Raw genomic sequence first — 20,586 nt, 5'->3', positions numbered from 1 at the left:
TCCAAACCGAGACTGCCACAAGGACACGGTGTGTTTGGGCGACGAGGCCTCGTCTGACTGAGAGCTCAGCTCAGGGCTTCAGCCTCTATTCCATCCCATGTCTGGTTGTCATGGGTGCAGATTATTGTTCATATTTCCCTGCTGGTGCACAGTGAGAGATAACGGATACGGTAATGCCCTCTGGAGGGCATTCCCCTCTCCCTGGTTCATCACACGCACACACACACACACTTCAAACACACACACACACCAAACACACACACACTACAAACACACATGCACACTAGAGGCAAGTGACTGCTAGAATACCCACACTTATTGGACGAAGGTGCTGAATTCCAAATTAGTTGTCAGATCTGTATCTAGTGGAAATTGCTAGATCCACGGGGGAATGACTGAGGTCTAATAGGGAATAGAAACATGGTGGACTCATTCATCATCATCATCATCATCATCATCACCACCACCACCCCGCTCAGAGACGTTGGGCACATAATAATAATAATAATGCATTTTATTTGTAATGCACTTTACATTTGATTTTTTAAGAGAAACATGACAAAACTGTGAAGCATAAAAAACAATAAAGCATAAAAACAGATAAGTCAGAAAAGGCTCAAAAAGGAAGGTTTTTAGCCCTTTTTAAAGGCATCAACAGTCTGTATCAACATAACGCCTCGCTGAACACAGTGACCCAGCAGTGAGTAGCTGAACACAGTGACCCAGCAGTGAGTAGCTGAACACAGTGACCCTGCAGTGAGTAGCTGAACACAGTGACCCAGAGGTGAGTAGCTGAACACAGTGACCCAGCAGTGAGTAGCTGAACACAGTGACCCAGCAGTGAGTAGCTGAACACAGTGACCCAGCAGTGAGTAGCTGAACACAGTGACCCAGCAGTGAGTAGCTGAACACAGTGACCCAGCAGTGAGTAGCTGAACACAGTGACCCAGCAGTGAGTAGCTGAACACAGTGACCCAGCAGTGAGTAGCTGAACACAGTGACCCAGCAGTGAGTAGCTGAACACAGTGACCCAGCAGTGAGTAGCTGAACACAGTGACCCAGCAGTGAGTAGCTGAACACAGTGACCCAGCAGTGAGTAGCTGAACACAGTGACCCAGCAGTGAGTAGCTGAGGGCGATGTGGTTCCCTGGGTCACAGTGGAGCGAGATGAACGCTAGAGATAAGCTCTGGAGGCCGTCCGTCCATCCAGTCACTCACACACACACACAGTACACACACGCTCATGCTCACGTATATACACACACACACCCAAAATCAGTGCGTAGAGGTCAAGCGGAAATAGTCAGGGGAAAAGGCCGACACGGGGACCCTGTTGGGCAGAGCTGAGGGTGAGCGTGCCGCGTATGAGAGCAACGCTGACCAAATTTTCTCTCGGTGTTTCAGGTGGAGGTGGAGGTGTACAGGAGGGACTCCAAGAAGCTGCCCGGCCTGGGAGACCCCGACATCGACTGGGAGGAGAGCGTCTACCTGAACCTCATCCTGCAGAAGGTGCGCTCACCCGAGGGCAAACACACACTCACTCGCTTTACACGCACACACACACACACACACCATAGGATGTGTATTCTACGTACATATATCTAAATGTGAAATGTCCAAAATCCAGATCGCCATACTGTTCGCATGTAACTCTTAGAGCAGTGCTGTTGTGTGTGTGTGTCTGTGTGTATGTATGTGTGTGTGTGTGTGTGTGTGTGTATATGTACGTGTGAGCATGTTGGCAGTACGCGTTCATGACACCTCCTCCTCTGTCTCTCAGTTGGACTATGTGGTCACCTGTGCCGTCTGCACGCGCTCAGATGCAGGCGACATCCACATCCACCGGAAAAAGTCTCAGGTACGAGCGGGCGGTGTTTGGCTGTCCTGCGCCAAACACCGTCGTTCGCTTACAAACGCACACTAATTAGGTTCATTTATCACAGTGGCAGAAGGTAATCTCATCTCTCTCTCTCTCTCTCTCTCTCTCTCTCACACACACACAGCAAGTGTTTGCGTCTCCAAGCAAAAACCCCATGGATAGCAAAGGGGAGGAGTCCAAGATGAGCTACCCTAACATCTTCTTCATGATCGACAGCTTCGAGGAGGTGACTGTCTTTATTACCCAGACCCCCGCCCTCAGCAAAGCAAACATCTTAAAGTCACTAAAATGTGAAAATAGGCTGTATTCCAAACGTTAGGGCTCTACCCTTCGAAGGGAACATAATCAGGGCCACGCCCACCGCCACCATATTGAAGGGCGTTCCAATCCGAAGGGTGCCAAAGTTCTAATAATTACCACACACATAACATACAACTGGCAATAGCTAGGTCAATCGTGATGTAACTAAAATATCTGCAAAAAAAATATTTTTTTTACACCGACAGATTTACCTTCGAAGGGAGTACTTTTGCACCCTTCAATTTGGCGGTTGTGGCTGTGAACCCGATTGTTCCCTTCGAAGGGTAAAGCCTTACCGTTTGGAATATAACCTTTGAATTCAGACGCCTGAGAAGCTTTGATTGACAGAAGCGCTGTCCAACGGGGGCCTCAGAGAGGCGGGTCGATCGACCTTGTGTAACGAAGTGTGACCTCGCAAATGTAGCAGTTTAAAAACAAGCTCCTGAATTTAACGCCCATCTTCCACCAGGCTGCCGGTGAAAAGACCCTAGTTTCAAAATGCTGTTTCTAAGTAAGGAAATCAATGGATGTCTCTTGACGGTTCCAAGTTCTGTCTCTGCCCACAATTCAAGGAAACAACTTAAGGTTGATTTCCTGGTATTCCTTTTTGCTCTGTCCTAACACCAGTCCACCAAGCAGTCTTGCCTGCACCATTCTGGCTCCATTCTGAATCCCTTTTCGTCTACGCGCCTGTGCGTGTGTGCGCGTGTGTGTGTGCGTGTGTGTGTGCGTGTGTGTGCGTGCGTTTGTGCGTGCGTGTGTGTGTGTGTATGTGTGTGTGTGTGACACTGCAGGTCTTCAGTGACATGACGGTAGGAGAGGGGGAGATGGTGTGTGTGGAGCTGGTGGCCAGTGACAAGAGCAACACGTTCCAGGGCGTCATCTTCCAGGGCTCCATACGCTACGAGGCCCTGAAGAAGGTCTACGACAACCGCGTGAGTAGCAGCAGCAGAAGCAGCTGTTGGAACAACTGGAACGTTTCACCATGTGGAAATTGCTGATAGCTCGAGGGTTTTTCCTGGGGAATGCAGCTCACATCATTAAATATATTTCATAGTATAGATCAAGCACATCTGTTTTGTTTGGTAAAGTCCACCGTGTTTGTGATAGAGTCTCTGGTGTGTGTGTGTGTGCGTGTGTGCGCTCGCGCCACAGGTCAGCGTGGCAGCCAAGATGGCCCAGCGGATGTCGTTCGGCTTCTACAAGTACAACAACATGGAGTTTGTGAGGATGAAGGGGCCCCAGGGGAAGGGCCACGCCGAGATGGCCGTCAGCAGGGTCCCCACCGGGGACACGTCGCCCTGCAACACCGAGGAGGACCAGGACTCCCCCTTGCACGAGAGGGTGAGGACACACACACGCATATACGACATATATATACACACACACACACACACACACACATATGCACACACATACACACTCACGCTCTATCCTGTCATAGACAAACACACACACATACACACCAACACTCTATCCTGTCATAAACACACACACACATCCACTCTGTCCTGTCATAAACACACACATCCACTCTGTCCCGTCATAGATCCTTTCAATGGAATTTTCGGTCACTAGGGCAACGACTTGAGAGAGAAAAACTGCGAGAACAGTTGTTGTTTGGTGGTGGGATTATTATTTACATATCTCGACTGTTCTGTCTTTGGGAGGCGCAAGAAATAGCTGCTTGTCATTTATAATGTTAGCTAGCCAGCTAGCTATTGATGCTAACGTAAGCTAACTTGACAGTGTTGTCGTTAAATCGGATGTTGAGATGGACCAAAGTGGTGTTATTGTTTTGAATATGAACATTCTATGAAATGGTCTTATAGAAGGGCTAAGTCTAGGACTTTACCCATGCCACGATCAGAGCATTACAACTTTGTATGCATAGCCATACACTCGAGAAATACACTGCATACACTTGAGAAATAGTCTTTAATCACAAACCAGTAATGAAAGCGGTTAAGAAGATCCATATCCCACACACATTTCTGCCGACTAGTAGTTCTCTTGCTTTGAATAAAGCGTCTGCTAAATGTCTGTAATGTAATATAATGTAATATATTATAATGTCATGTAATAATGCCTGTGAATGGGGGGAGAAACCCTGAGCCCCTCAGTACCATATGTCTGTCTGTAGCTGGCTGGAGATTATGAAACGGCTAGATTTGTAGTGTGTGTGTGTGTGTGTGTGTGTGTGTGTGTGTGAGAGAGAGAGAGTGTGTGCGTGCGTGCGTGCGTGCGTGCATGTGTGTGAGAGTGTGTATACGTGTCTGTGTGAGAGAGGGAGAGAGATGAAGGGGGCGAGCAGGAAACCAGGTCACCATCAAATATTAATGCCGAATTGAAGTATACATCATTTATCAGGACTTCCACCAGATGTGGAGCTCTGAGTCCCCCCCCCCTCGCTAGCCAAGAGCTTGGACATACTGTATGTTTGTTGACAGTAGATTTCTTTAGTGTACATTGATCAATCTGCTGCTACCTTTTGTATTTACCTAGAATAGTGCCGGGGGCTGAGTTGCCATTTCGTATGTTTGAATTTCATTTTGCTTACACTGCAAGAGGTACTGTAGTCCTGCCATCGTGGACAGCTGCTATCACATAATTCTCCTCTTGGCAGTAAAGATGTTGGTTACAGAGAAAGTGCTATGTAATTACATGGTATTACTGTCTAGCAGTGTAGGTTATTATACGTCTGGCTAAGGGTGTGGGGAAGCTGGGAAACTCTCCAGGAGGATGTTGACGTTGATCTTGTTTAGGTAACAATCTTCACCTGGCCCTGGAGAACCCTCCTCCACCCCGTATTCCACCTGTAAGCTAAGCTACTATATAGTCATATAATTACATAGCATTTCCTAGCTTCTGTAATGTTACTACTGGTATTACTATGTCACCTTGAGATAAAATGTTCCCAGATGTCGTCACTGACTGGTGTGTACCCAGATGTTGTCATTGATACGTGTGTGCGTGTGTGTGTGTGCGCCTTGACCCTCAGGTGACCTCGTTCAGCACGCCCCCCACCCCGGAGAGGAACCGCCCCAGCTTCTTCTCGCCGTCACTAAGGCGCAAGGTGCCCCGTAACCGCATAGCCGAGATGAAGAAGTCCCACTCGGCCAACGACAGCGAGGAGTTCTTCAGGGAGGAGGATGACGATGGTGAGCGAGGGCGGTGCTGACGCGGTCGCGCTCGAAAGTGAAACCAAAACTCTTCTACTCTTCTAAAACTCTGTGGCTCAGGAGGAGGCAGAGTGGGGTCGTCCGATGATCGTAGGGTCGGCGGTTCGAATCCCGGCTCCTCCTGTCCACATGTCGGAAGTGTCCTTGAGCAAGACGCTGAACCCCCAAATTGCTCCCAATGAGCAGGCTAGCGCTTTGCATGGCAGCTGGACGCCATGTGTGTGTGAATGGGTGAATGAGAGGCCATTGTAAAGCGCTTTGTCTGTTGTAGAAAGGCGCCATGTAATCTAAGCTTGTTCGTATGGTAGACTGCTATAAAAGTCATGGGGAGGGAGGAACACCAGTCCCTGCAGTCCATTTCCAAGCAGGCACAGGGAATACTGTCTGACCCATCTCACATTCTATACGATGAAGCGTATAGTGATGAGCTTTTGCCGTCGGCTAGACGGTATAAAGCGCCCAATTGGAAATGAATCCGTTTCAAACATTCATTTGTGCCAATTTCAATCAGAATTTTGAATGGTGTTAAGTGAGGTTGTAGGGGTTGTGCAATGGGTCAAGGTGTTTTTTTCACTGGGGTACGTACAATACGGCTTATGTGCAATATATATATATTATGTACAATATGTGGTATGTACAATATGTGGGATATGTGTTTTCTGTTTCTGTATAGAGGCAATCTATATATGCGCAGTATTGAGTCCAAGACAAAATTCCCTAAGGGGACAATAAAGTATATCTTATCGTATAAGTGCAGTCCATTTACCATTTATAGAAAACACTTGGCTTGGTTCAGAGATAACACATTTGAGTAAAGTCACTTGTCGCTTGTACAGCGCTCCAAGGTTGTTTATTTCAAACGGCCGTCATAACCGTGTCCGTCCTACCAGAACTGTAAAGACGACCATCGTAGAATAAATACAGAGAGGAGTGTAACCTGTGTGTGTTTGTGTGTGTGTGTGTGTGTCTCCGTGTGCGCGTGTGTGTCCGTGTGTGTGTGTCCGGCAGACCTCAACACCACCAACCTGCGGTCTCGCTCGCTGTCTGGGACGGGGCGCTCGCTGGTGGGCTCCTGGCTGAAGCTGAACCGGACAGAGGAGTACTTCCTGCTCTACTCCCACCTCACCTACGTCACGCTGCCCCTGCACCGCATCACCACAGGTCAGATACGGTTTTGTACTGTCTGAGTCGGCCAAGGGTTGCCTTAAAGGAGAATGTTCGTTTTTGACAACCTGGACCTTATTCACGGCATATTATAAGACGTTTGACTCACCGAGATCACTTTGGTGTAATTCGAAGGCATGTAGAAGAAATTTAAAATCCAGCGCGAGCCAGTATATCCATTTAATGGCGGCGGACGGGGCACTGAGAATGCAGCTTCTAAAAAATCTATTTTCTGCCACGAAACGGTTGTTTTCATCAATCTGTTTTTATGAATGGCTAGTTGTGCTTACATATAAGATTAATAAAAGCAGATTGATGAAAACAACCATTTCGTGGCAGAAAATAGATTTTTTAGAAGCTGCATTCTCAGTGCCCTGTCCGCCGCCATTACATGGATATACTTGCCTCGCGCTGGATTTTAAATTTCTTCTACAGGCTTCCGAATTACACCAAAGTTATCTCGGTGAGTCAAACGTCTTATAATATGCCGTAAATAAGGTCCAGGTTGTCAAAAACGAACATTCTCCTTTAATGGAAATTATTTACTCGTTGTGACCTTGCATATTAAATTGCATTCACGGCTCAGTGGTTTACACATAGCAGGATACGTTGCGAACAGACACCCCAAAAACTCGACAAAGCCCGTCATTCCAACACCGCTTACACAAAACTGTCTATCTGAGGAGAATTGAGCCTCATGAAACACAATAGGCCTAACTCTTATCAGTTATTCAACTCTAGGCAGTCATCATCTTTAGGTTACAGAGAGAGAGAGAGTCAGAAATGCCCACCCAGCTGCAGGAACCGTGTCAAACGGGAGAAGACCTGCAGTCAGTGCAGCCATGATCAATCCATCTTGACGATGGCAGTTGGCATTTCGACCGCAAACATTACTTCGCATAATAAGCCACTTTAAGGCCAGCTTTTAGGCCAGCTTCCCATAAACAAAACATTAACGTCATCATCAGACGGCAAGGACAAACATGATTAGGTCAGAGGTGACCTTCGGGAGAGATCACCTCACTCTCCTTGAGGTGATCTTTGGTCGAGCGTGTCTGGATAGGTGAAAGTGTGTACTGTATTTGTGTACACATCTGATCGAACACGTCTGGATAGGTGAAAGCGTGTACTGTACTGTACACAGCTGTTAATCCAATCACATCAGCTATCTCTCAAATGAAGAACAAAGAGGGATGACCATTCAAACAGGACACGTTCACTTAGAGTTAAAGTTGAATCCACTAGTGTTCAATAAGTTGATTTGATATATGTATGTTGTAAGAGTTTGACTAGGGTATTTTTAAGTTTTTCATTCCAAACTGTGTGTGTGTCTCCAGATATCCTGGAGGTGAGACAGAAACCGATCCTGATGACATAGCAGAGCCTGGCCGACTCAGACCATCTCCACCAAGTGCCTACCTGCATCAGGTCCTGGGACAACAGCACCACCTAGTGTCGAGACAGAACTACCAAACGTCTAGCTAAAGGGACAGAGAGGCCAAAAGGGGAAACCTTTGAAACACTAAAACCAGCCAATTTAAAAAGTGCCTCTTCCCTCTATCGCATTCCTGCTCGATGAGGATTCGCAGGTGCAAGGTGGTCTCCACGGAAACGGGCCCTGGACAGTTAGGCATCGTGGGACAGCCTGGATGAGACAGTCCGTCAGGAGGACCACGAGACCAGGAAGGAGGAGGATAAAGAATGTCTCTCGTCTCTTGTAAATATCTTGCTGCTTTACTGCTCACTGATAAGCCTCGAGAAAGGTGACCGCGCTTTTGATGAAACATGAAGCTTTTTTCCCCCCTGTTCTGTTGGTGTTTTCTGGGATTGTATGTGTGTCTGCCATAGTGTGTGGTAAGAGGGACTTTGTGTCTGAACTGTTTTGTTCCCAAGAGTTTTAGAGAAACGTCCCTCACTTTCTCAGCACTTGCGTAAATGTGTCAGTGTTTTGTTACCTGTTCATGTTTGTGAGGAAGGTAGTGGACACTTAGGTAAAACTTAACATGCCATTGAAGTACATAGCAGTTCCTATGTAAGTGTTGTGACTACAAGTATTACTATGTAGTGAACTTGAGGTTAAGCGTTACCGACACGTGAAAACTACTCCAAGTTAGGCACTAATCAAATATTGTCAGCCGAGAGCTGAATTGGTCCTCATTTTATGAAAAAAGGAATTGACTTGGAAGGCATTTAAGTCACACATTAGGTTAGTGATCGACATTAGTGAACCAGGGTTTGCTTCAGAGTGGCGACCGTCTGCTCGCCACTCAAAAAAAAAAAATCTCCATACATTTGTAGTAAGAGCCATACAAGTTTGCCCAGGGAATACAAGTATGTAGATGAGAAACCATTAGATCCATTTGCTATCTGACACCGCTTTCCTCTTTTGTCCGAAAAGCCTTAATATCTGAGCTTGTATGTACGTGTTTGGTCTCCCACTCTGTTTCAGTATCTTCCAAAATGTTTAAACGCTGACCACATTTTTAATCTCACAAGAAAATAGAGTGCTGAATTTAGTTGAATAGCACTGGCTGCTCAGACATCATAAGGAATACTCTTGGGTCACACACTGACATTGGCCGTTCATTCAACACAGTAGCACATCTAAAAGTACAAAATGGCTACTTGTTTACACTTTTTTTTATTTCCAAATGGTTTTGATTTGCACCTGTTTCGGTTATTGTAAGATGTTGAGAACAGCACTGAGCTAAAGCCATTCACGATCAAAGTCAGCAGTGTTTTCATGGTTTGTGTATGTTTGTATGCATCCAGTTGGACACTAACACTATTGTCAGTGACACTTCAGTGTCGATCACAGGGCTCTTCAACCCGAACTCACCAAGATGTACGAGGAGAGAAGCCACTATCTCATCAGTGTTATACTGCTGTATAGTTTTATGGCTGAATGTATCCACTCGGACAAAATAGCAAAGACTGCTTTAACAACCATTTGATATAGAACGAGGAGAATGACTGTTTTGCTAGGTGTAAAAATGAATTTAGGAATCTTTTGGAAACCACATTTGTTTGTGTTACTCTCTCAACCTTTACCAGGACGTCAAACCTGTTTGTTTTGAGATGTATCTACTGTTCCTGATGCTTTAACCTTTGCTTTTTGTATCAAAACAGACCAGTAAATGTGCATGTTAGTTCCATACTTCTGTTGTATCATTTCCAGTCTATGAACTGTACGTTCCTCTTATTTATTACAATACACACTACCAGAAAACTGTCGTTTTACCTTTGCATGAACTTGCTCAAGGACCCCCTCATGTGGCACTTCTAGGTCTTGCAACTTAAAAACAGAATAGTATTGTCATTGGCAATATTAGTATTTTCAGTGAGAACCCCAGACAATATCTGTTGTGTATCAATTTATTCCCCAATCAATGACTCTACAAACGTATCAGGCGATGATTGCATGCCTCACCGTTTCTAAGGCAATACAAAGGACACTTGGAAAAATAACATCTATCACGTCCACACACTCACGTCAACTCACACACACACACACTTCCACATTCTCTCTCTCTCACATATACAGGTAGGAAAAGGACACATAAATCATACTTGCCTCTGAGAGGCTCCTAACTGGTGGGGGGAAGTAGCATACATATAAACCAGTTCCATGAGTGGGAGCTGGGACGGGTCCGTTCACTTACTCTGAGTACAGGATGACTTGTACGGGTCCCACTGGGGAACACATTTGGTTTCTACAATAAATAGTTACAGAGCAAATGTGAACACATTCAGAACAGACGGGGTCTGGGGGTTTGGGTGTGTAGGATACTAACCATGGCGTCTTTTCATCGACTCTCTGTTTCTGCAGATGGTCCAATTGTAAACCCAAATTGACTTGACTTTTTAGTATATTACTTCCCCATAGATTCAGTCACTGTGATAGATGCATGTCTCCAAACCAGATGAAAAGAAATGCACTTGAACTTATTAACGCGCTTCACCATTTGTGTTACTTTCTGAGAAAGTCAGACAGCCAGTATAAAACATTCAAGCTGAACATACGTCAATTCATACTTCCAATAATCTCACCCCTGGCCCTGACGATCGGAAACAAATCAAAGAGTTTAACATTAAAATAGCGTCCTGCTGATCTCTGAACTTAACTTAAATAAAACAATAGCAGCAGTACACAAACTTGACGGAATGTTGCCGAGTCCAGAATAGTGAATCTATTTTTCCAATATATTTAAATTGGTTTCTTCCCACAAAATAAGATTCAGACTATTTCTGCATTGGAGCAGTTGGACAGTGAAACGTTCACAGTATAAGAATAACCAATTTGTTTAACCCAGGTGAACAAAAAAGAACCAATTTGTTTAACCCAGTTGAAGGAAAAAAGAACCAATTTGTTGGAGAACCAAATTAAGCTGCCACAAGTAAAATAAAATAAAAAGGTGTGTGCTGGCCGTGTCCGGGCCGCGTCTGTGGCGTCATGCGACGGGAGAGCTCGGTCAGACAGAGACAGGAGAGGAGTACAGGAGGAGAGGGGAGGGGGGAAAGTCTGTTAAAATACCATGGCCTGGGGAGTGATGGTGGTGGTGGTGGTGGGGGGGGGGGGGCCTAGGCTTTCTTCTCCTGCAGGATTTTGAGTAGTTCGTCGGCGTCCTCTGTGGTTTTGACTCTGATGAGCATGGGCACGGGGGTGCTGGGGTTCTTGTGGTCCACGGCTGGGTTGGGCACGCACACCACCATGACGTTGTTCTTGCCCATCCTGGAGCACGGCATGCTGCCCTGCACCATGATGTTCAGCAGGATGTTCCCTGTTGACGAGAGAAGACCAAACAGGAAGGACAAGGGTGGGTTATTTCCCTGGACTCACGCACTAGCAATAACAAGTGACCTATATACGCACAATTCAAGACGTGGACAATTTAGGATAGAATATATAAATATGAACCATGACAGAATCAGTATCAGACGGTATCAGACGTCAAGTCAAGCCCCACCCCCACCGTATGGGAATGAGACTGCAAATACTCCTCAGAGTACTACCAATTCTGGCCACTAGGAGGACACAAACAAGCTTTTCTGTAGTTCTGTCACGTTCTCAGTTGCAGCAGGCAGGAGAACATTGAAGCCCAAGGACACTCCAGTTCTGGATCAGTGATATTCAATAGAACACACCTGGGTGGAGCCCGTGAGGCAGCAGAGATTTGTCAAAGGCCAATAAATAAGGAATGTACTCTGCTGGAAACAACAGCTTGGCATTATCTTTTTAAACCATTTTGCAATGTCCTGGTAAAGTATATAACTCCCAGTGATGTTACCGACTACCTCCCAGCCCTGAGTCTCCATCCCAGGCAGGCTGTGGAGAGTGCTCGCTAGCCTACCCAGATTGGTGTCAGCGCGCACTAGCAGCTGCGTCTTCCCCTCGGACGTCTGCTTCAGGTGCAGCGTGCCCACGCCTTTCTCCTTGAACTCAGCCTCCTTCTTGTAAAACAGTTTGCACCTGAAATGGACAAGGGGATCCAGTCAATATTAAAAGTCCACATCCTACCACGACCTGGCTCATCATCCATTCAATTTATTAGGGGGGTGATTAAACTACTAAAATGGTTTTGCAGATTTATAGTAATGTAGTCATGGATTTTTATTCAACATATAGGGTTTTCACTTGACGTGACAGTGTTGTTAATTGCAAATGCAATGTCATTGCATGAATCTTGCAATCTACTGTATATTTGATGCATTCAGCTGTACTGAGCTAGTGTACAGCGCAGCAGTGGTAACACTGCATCTGGGACAAGGTGAAGTAGGTACGCTGACCAACCACCCACATTTCATTCACAAGTCTGAACATCATACACCAGAGAAGCCCAACCTGAACCTACTTTTTGGAATAGAAGGCATCTTTCTCTTTGATCTCCCTGACCTCAGGCTTGGGGGGCTCGTCTGATTCCTCTTCTCCATTCTCATCTACAAGTAAAGACAGTTACAGAGTACACAAATACAATAGGATATACAAAATGGACAATCGTAGTAAGACGGATTTTGACGCAATTCACTTCATTCCATCATAGTGGTCAATTAAAAGGTGATTGTACATGGACATGACCCTTCTCAGTAAGATTTTAACATACCAGATTTTCCATCGATACCCATATCAAATTAATACTATATATCACAAGGTTTAATGTTCCAACCAATTTGTATGCCATTTTAAATAGCTTGTAAAGTAAACCTCATCACCTGCACCTTCTCCCGGAATGACTTAGATTTCTAACATTCCCAAACATACTGTACCAATACAGCTATGCAGTAAGACCATATCCATTACATTTAAACTTAGAGATCTGAAGTTACAATCTTAAATCCTTCTAGAAATAATTCTCATGTACCTGTAGTAACCCAGTTCACATGGCAGGACATTGTTATAACGGTTTTAAATCAGGGAAATAACATCTCTCACTGACACTGACACCTTCAGGTAAGGAGTCAGAAATTCAAGTAACTATCATCAACACTCATCGCCCAAATAGCCAAAATGTGAAGTGGTTGTTTCACGGTGCATATTTGGGCCATGCAAACTAACCGAGGACTAAGTGGAGTGAATGGTGTCTTACCTGTGGGCTGGACCGCCTCCGCCCTGGCCCCGCTGAAGGAGAAGGGGGCGGCGGCTCCGAACAGGGAGCCCGGTTTGGGGGAGGAGGAGGAGGAGGAGGAAAAGGAGAAGCTGGGGGGGGCGCCGCCACTGCCGGACCCCAGGGACCCCAACACCGAGCTGTCCACCTTCTGCCCGAAGTTAAACGTGGCCTTCTCCGGGGCGGCGGTCTCCGGCTTGTCCTTGCCGAAGGAGAACAGAGCGGGGGCCGCGGCGGCCGCTGTGCCTACCGCGCTGCCGCTGCTTCCAGAGGAGGAGGAGGAGGAGGAGGAGGGGGGTAGCGTGGCAGTGGTGGTGCTGCTGGCTGCCAGGAGCCCCCCCTGCTTCTCCCCCGGCGCCTTGCTCTCCTTGCCTCCGTCCGCTGCTCCCCCACCCCCCCCTCCTCCTCCGTACTTCTTCTCGATGCTGGCCAGGTGCCGCTCATAGTCCCGGAAGATGGGGTTGAGGTCGCACAGGGGGTTGTCGTTGACGTGCTTGGTGATCCAGTCCCTCACGGAGCAGTTGAGCGCCGTGAGCTGCCGGCTGTACTCCTTGTTGCTGCTGCTGCCGGAGCTCTGAGCCAGGCTGGGGGCGGAGCCGTTCGTCTGCTTGGCCGTGACGTCGCCAGACGCGGGCTTGGCGGAGGCGGGGCCGTTGAACATCAACGAAGCTGTGGATGAGGAGGGGGGCGGGGCGGGGTAGGAAAGTGTGACTGTTACAGTGCACACAGAGCAAGAAACATCAAGGAGGAGCCCTAGCCGTAATGGTGGAGGGGGGGGGGGAGCTAGCTGCGCTGTGTCTGCCCGTGCAGGCGTGACAGCGCCCCTCCCCCATGAGTGGCGAGCACTGGTCCCCCCCCCCCGCCCCCAACCCCCCTTCTGACTGAAGCACTGCAGCCCTGTCCCTTCTGCCCTGAAGCACTGAGCACAGAAATAAAAGGAGCAGCCACACAGGACAGAAACACACACACATGCACGCACACACACACATGCACGCACACACATGCGCGCGCGCACACACACATGCGCGCGCGCGCACACACACACACACTCGCGCACGCACACACACACATACACGCACAGCACCCTGCTGATTCAGCTACATTAGCTTCAAATGGCAAACTCCAGCCATTAACAATAGAGGATTTTCACCTCAATTACATATTAACAGTAGACCACACTGGTAGCAGACATTAACTGAATGTTCTAGGGATGTGTGCAGCAACTATTTTCACTGACGACTGGACTGCAAATAATGTGATGTATCATGCCAAAACTCAATGGGAAATAGTGAGATATATACACTATATTTCCCATCGAGTTTTGTCATGATACATCACACTATTTGCGGAGAAAAGCAAGTACAAAAATCAGGTGTAAATGAAAAAGGGTGTATCCACAATGATCAATGAGGCCCCAGGCAGAGACCCGCTCTGAGAAACGGAGAGAATGACAGTCATTTTCTGCGAGGGAGGAAACACAAGCAATCTTTTCAATCTTTCAATGCTTTCCATTGCTGAATCACAGATAAAGCATATAAACAGTGCAAATAAAAATACACATCAAAATAATAGCCTATTGTGGAAAAAAATAACCCAAAGAAATGTAGGCTATATTTGAAAATGTTCAGCATGGTGTAGGCTGCGGCCTACAAGCAAAAAAATAAAAAATAAAAATAAAATGGTGTGCTGACATTAACATTTGTGCAAACATAGCCATCAGTTTGTGAAAGACTGCAACAACTCCAAGAGCGAGCCCATTCACGCCCTGGCTTGGGGCCATTGTCCACCCTGGCCAACTAGCATTTCCTAAACGACTAGCAGAAGCTGCGTGACTAAATAAAATCGGACATATTGAGTAAACCTGGTCAATTGTTATACATAATGCACGACCCAATATTAAGATAAATTCAAAATAAACAAATACAATGGAATCACGTTGTTCACACATCACAAGCAAACAAATCCGGTGTGGTTGTAGAGAGTCTCTTACCGGGACTGGTGGTGCTGGCGGCTGGCGAGGAGAAGCCACTGAAAGTCGGAGCGGTACTGTTACCGTTAGTCAGGCTGGTGAGGCCTTTAAACCCGGCCCCGTTCCCGAAACCGGAGAACGCTGTGGTTCCACCTCCGGCAGCGGATGTCGGGGCCAGAGCGAACCCTTTGAAAACCTTGAAGGCCAATGGACTCTCACCCTGGAGCAAACGGAGGAAACTCATGAATCATTTACAGATGTAGGCTATGGGGTGCTGTGCAGGATAATGGCTTGTGCTCCTCTTCTCAGATTTGAGTTCTTTCATATTTTGAGATACGCAGTCAATCAGTCCGTCGGTCAGTCAGTCACTGCATGACTTGATTTACATTGTAAACAAGGTTTCCCCTCTACCGGGCCAGCATGTATGTGTGATAGTTACCTCTGTGTGTGTGTGTGATAGTTACCTCTGTGTGTGTGCGCTAGTTATCTCTGTATGTGTGTGTGATAGTTATCTCTGTATGCGTGTGATAGTTACCTCTGTGTGTGTGTCATAGTTATCTGTGTGTGTGATAGTTACCTCTGTGTGTGTGTGATAGTTATGTGTGATAGTTACCTCTGTGTGTGTGTGAGTTATCTCTGTACGTGTGTGTGATAGTTATCTCTGTATGTGTGTGTGTGATAGTTACCTCTGTGTGTGTGTGCTAGTTACCTCTGTGTGTGTGTGCTAGTTATCTCTGTATGTGCGTGCTAGTTATCTGTGTGTGTGTGATAGTTACCTCTGTGTGTGTGTGTGCTAGTTATCTCTGTATGTGTGTGCTAGTTATCTGTATGTGTGTGCTAGTTATCTGTGTGTGTGTGCTAGTTATCTATGTATGTGTGTGCTAGTTATCTGTGTGTGTGTGTGTTAGTTACCTCTGTGTGTGTGTGCGCTAGTTATCTGTGTGTGTGTGCTAGTTGTCTCTGTACGTGTGTGATAGTTTTCTGTGTGATAGTTATTTCTGTGCGTGGGATAGTTGTGTGTGAGTTACCTCTGTGTGTGATAGTTCTGTGTGTGATAGTTACCTCTGTGTGTATTAGTTATCTCTGTGTGTGTGATAGTTATCTCTGTGTGACAGTTATCTGTGTGTGTGTGACATGGTTACCTCTGTGTGTGATAGTTATTTGTGTGTGTGAGTTCTGTGTGTGTGTGTGATACTTCTCCGTGCGTATGATAGCTACCTCTGTGCCGGCATTGCGACGTTTGGCCTTCTTGATTGGCCTGCTCTTCAAAACATCCTGGCTCGCGACTGAAAACGTCCCTGCCTGATAGAATCAGAATTCATTTTAATGTCATGCCAGTTTTTCAACTTCCTAAGAATTTGCTTTCGGCCGTAGTGCATAACATGGAGACAACATTGGGCACGGTGCAGGGACTAGACAGAACAGTGCAAAGAGCAAGTACAAATGCTAGTGTGAAAAAGGATAAGTTAAGAAAAATTTACAAAAAGTAGTGCAGTCAGTGTAGTGAGTGTGTGTATGCGGCATGATATGCAACATACCCACGCACGCACCACACCCACCCACGCACACACGCACGCACACAACCACACCCATGCACGCACCACATCCAGACGGCGTATTGTCATCATGTTAGCTTTTACAGTTCTAAACAAATCATCCTTTCACTGCAAACATGGCTACAACAATATATTCTGATGGCCTAACTAACACACTCCCTTCACTACTGTGTAGTTACAGAACATGTTTTCATTCATCTCACATTTTATCATTCATGTTTAAAAAACAACTATTAATTCATTATTCCACACAACTATACCAGACATTTGAATAGAGAATGCAAAAAATAGCAACAAAGGGGGAGGGGGAGCTACGTTGAATACTGCCAAGAAAACTGTTCTTTGAACACATGCATGTTACGATTTAAGATGGATTCAAGACATCAAGGCATCCACACTTTCACTAGGATGCACCGATCCGACCGGCATGGATCGGAACCACACGGTTTTGCTCTTTAATTTTGGCCGGTTTAAAAAGGACATAACACGCACTAGAAGGCCTATGTTATATGGCTTAATTCATCACTAAATGTATCTTAATGCGAGGTTATTTTCCTAGATAGGGATATTTATTTGATGAAGGTTTAACTTGTTTGATGCAGCTTGATCTGGGGTTGAATAAACCTTGTTCAAAGCCTTTTGCAGTTGTGCACTTTTCTCCTTGGAACGACAGATTTCTTCTTGGCATTCTGCTGGTGTTTTTTCCTACAGCCCAAATATCCCACTGCTAATCTCAAAAATCTCTGAAGAGCTCTAGTTTGGAAATTTTTTACGGTTAAAAATAAGGACACGTTACATTCAGCAGTGTGAAACCACAGGAAACTCATGTCCGGCAGCGTTCTTAAAAGGAATTTCAAAATAAAAGGTCAAGCAAAACAATTCTACTTTTTAGCAGCTCCATCTCCTACTATTTTTGTTTCTTACATAATTGTGCAAAAAAACAGCCATCGGTATTGGAATCAGCCATTTTGGCTGCAAAAAAAACAGCAATCAGTGCACCACTACTTTTCACTGAAGGGTCACTCTACAGCTTGTGAATGATCTGTCACCCACCTCCTCACCCTCCTCTTCCTGGTCCCAGTTCCTGTCAGTCAGCTCCTTGTCAGCGATCCTCTTAGCCATCACAACTCTGCTCCCTGCAAACAAAACAAAAACAACATTATGACAACCCATCAAGCAATACAGTAACATTAATAACCTCATAATGTGTTACTGAGTCTAAAATCCCGCTTACTGTAGCATGTCCACAAATGCACGTTGATTTTGTTTTTCCATTTAAAACAAGCTGCTGGGTGGGTCTATCATAAATAGTGGTATTAGTGATGGTTTTGAAACTCAGCAACTCACTATTGTTCACACTGACCAAATAAACTCAACTAGTGGGAGAAAGGCCAGCTCTGTTGTTAGGAAACAACTGGACAGTCTGGAGGCTGTGATGGAGAGGAGGATGAGGGACAAACTGTAGTCTATCCTAGACAACCCCTCCCATCCCCTCTATGACGAGCTGGGGCAGATGGGGAGCACCTTCAGCCACAGGCTCAAACCATCCAGGTGCAAAACAGAGCGGTTCAGGCGTTCCTTTGTGGCAACAGCCATCAGACTGTACAACAGTGCCTGAGACACCACATACTATATACATAGTATATATGTACAGTATACTATATAGGCCTATAGTTTTGGTTTGCTTCTTTTGTATAATTTGTATCACTGCCGCTCTAACACCCGACCCCCCCCCCCCACCGGGGATTAACAATAGTGTGGCTCGCTATATCATATATGTCAGAAATGAGTTAAAAACACGCTGGCCTGATTGACATCTAACTTTTGCCAACTAAGCTATTAACTAGCTCGGATTGGAACGGGCCACAGGTTACTGGTTCACCTGCCTAACGTTAGTCAACGTTGGTGTAGTATTCAATATGACCAGATAAAGTTACATCATACAATAACCTTAACCAGCGCCCCTTTAAATGACAGCTAGGAAATAGTCGCTAGCCAGCTATAACTAACGTGACTGCCTGATGGCTTGCTGGGGAACTGGGAGTTTGCTATTTTAGTAAGCAACAGCTATCCGATCAAGTGTAATTGGAAAACCACACGCTTCTCAACTAGCTATCTACGTTAGCAGCTAGGCTAACACGCATACACCGGCATCCTGCTGCTATTCAGACCACGTCCAGGATTAACGTTAGCTAGTGCTAGCTAAGCGCATGGCCCGTCACACCTACAAGTAGTTACGCTAGCGTGACTTCATACCATGGCCATGTGAAGGCAGTACTAGATAAGCTAGCTAGCTAGATAGCTAAGGCCAGGTTTAACACACCGTCGTCATGCCTTCAAATGTTTCAAGCTAGCTAGCTAACGTGAGGCTAGCGAGCTAACGCGTTCGCTAAGCAGTGACTAGCACTATATACTGGCTAGCACAGGGTCACATAACCAGAGTGTGTATCGGTAAACGATGTCACTGAATATAAAGATACGTACCTTTTCTTGAATGAAGTGTTCGACAAGCACACCCTTTGAGTAAAACGATTCTGAATGTTCCCAAACTTTGAACTAACGCCGGCTTTGATGTAAATTGTGTCAATTTGAACTAGCCTCACTCACTCCGCCATTTTACAAAACGGGATATCCGCGCCGCGCGCCTCGTCTTCACAGTGCGCATGGGCGAAAACATGATGGGCATGGGATTTGTAGTGAACTGTACACTACTTGATAGCACAATCCTACACTAAAATACACTATATTTATGTTCACAATGACCAAATGCCTACACTAAACACACTATATTTATTTTAAATGAATGAGCCCAGAGTTCATTCAACAATATTATTCAACTTAATTTTACACACTTCACTATGTTAAACAAAGTGTTTGATTTTTGTAGAACCTGCGGCCAGTAGAACAGATAGGCTAATGCATAGCCTACAGGCAGTAGGCCTAATTTAACAACCCCTTAATCCATAGGCTACATCTAAATAGGGAATTATGTGAATAAAATCTGGTAGCTGATGAAAAAACATTTTACATTTTACTTGTATGATGTGGTATGCGATGAATAAACATTGACTTGATGATCTCTTATGCTGCTACGGTATATAAACAGTAGTCTAACAGTCATGTATAGTGTAGCGGGTACGTCAATATATCTATAGCCATATATGGGCTACAGTGGACTGTAATAGGCTATAAGATTCAAAACGGGTACAATGTGTGCTTGGGAGACGTATTGGATGCACACAGTCTTTCCTTTCAGCTGTGGCTCTGGGATTTGTGAGCCAATCCATTACACCTCTAGCTTGGTTTCAGCACCGCAATAAATTGGGATGCAGAGAGGCTCTGGGAATAGCTGGGGTAAAACGGAGCAGAGTTGGGGAGCAGATGGCTGGTCTCCAAGCTCTGAGGATTCTACACTGCTGTGCCAAACAGGAACAGGTGCTGCAGAAAGTAGGAAGTGAGCTGGGGGCCCTAGCGGCAGCAGGAGACCCTTGACCAGCTGGCGAAGAGAAAATGGGTAGCCTTGGCACTACACAAAAGGGAAAACCTGTGTAACATGGAAGAATAGGGCATCCAAAACAGAGACAAAAAACATAATTATTCATGAGACTGAGGGGAGCAGGAGGCATACTACATTTAAAGTACTTCAAAGTGGAATTAAAAGTGTGCACTGTCGTGGGGCCCTTAATGACAGGCTTACAGTTTACCGCACACCTCTATGTTTCATTGTTCGACAGAGTTCCAGAAAAGAGTAGCCTATAGGTGTGAGCGTCCATCAGGCCCATTTTAAGCTGTTTTGCCATTGGAGGAGGGGCATTATTGGGCTGCTAACAAAAGGGGGCCCCTCTGCCTGCTGGGTGGAGAAGATTGCAGTGGGCTGATGAGATGGGGGTGGCTGTGGGGGGGACTATGCTCTGTGCGGGAACCATTTCACTAG

The 20,586-nt window shown here is 45.9% G+C and overlaps 2 protein-coding genes across 2 annotated transcripts in view; one reads left to right on the top strand and one right to left on the bottom strand.

Annotated features, from left to right (window-relative positions):
• kiaa0930 overlaps positions 1-9,675 on the top strand; it is a 37,570-nt gene extending 27,895 nt beyond the window's left edge. Inside the window, exons 3-10 of the mRNA XM_084448238.1 lie at positions 1,405-1,509; positions 1,781-1,858; positions 2,004-2,105; positions 2,974-3,114; positions 3,335-3,523; positions 5,181-5,340; positions 6,370-6,522; positions 7,863-9,675. Coding sequence (XP_084304364.1) covers positions 1,405-1,509; positions 1,781-1,858; positions 2,004-2,105; positions 2,974-3,114; positions 3,335-3,523; positions 5,181-5,340; positions 6,370-6,522; positions 7,863-7,903 — 969 coding nt within the window. The 3' untranslated portion in view covers positions 7,904-9,675. The remainder of the gene's footprint in view (positions 1-1,404; positions 1,510-1,780; positions 1,859-2,003; positions 2,106-2,973; positions 3,115-3,334; positions 3,524-5,180; positions 5,341-6,369; positions 6,523-7,862) is intronic.
• Positions 9,676-9,910: 235 nt separating this feature from the next.
• Positions 9,911-19,253, bottom strand: nup50 (nucleoporin 50). The gene is made up of 8 exons (XM_084448153.1): positions 19,137-19,253; positions 17,706-17,788; positions 16,315-16,398; positions 15,118-15,316; positions 13,110-13,796; positions 12,378-12,462; positions 11,877-11,995; positions 9,911-11,306 (listed from the first exon to the last, which is right to left on the bottom strand). The coding sequence occupies exons 2-8, from the start codon at positions 17,772-17,774 to the stop codon at positions 11,107-11,109; spliced, it is 1,443 nt and encodes a 480-aa protein (XP_084304279.1). The 5' UTR covers positions 17,775-17,788; positions 19,137-19,253; the 3' UTR covers positions 9,911-11,106.
• Positions 19,254-20,586: the final 1,333 nt, after the last annotated feature.

The sequence above is a fragment of the Borostomias antarcticus genome, assembly GCF_949987555.1.
Source record: "Borostomias antarcticus genome assembly, chromosome: 13".
NCBI classification, from domain to species: Eukaryota; Metazoa; Chordata; class Actinopteri; order Stomiiformes; family Stomiidae; genus Borostomias; species Borostomias antarcticus.
This window is presented reverse-complemented; position numbering and strand designations above follow the sequence as displayed.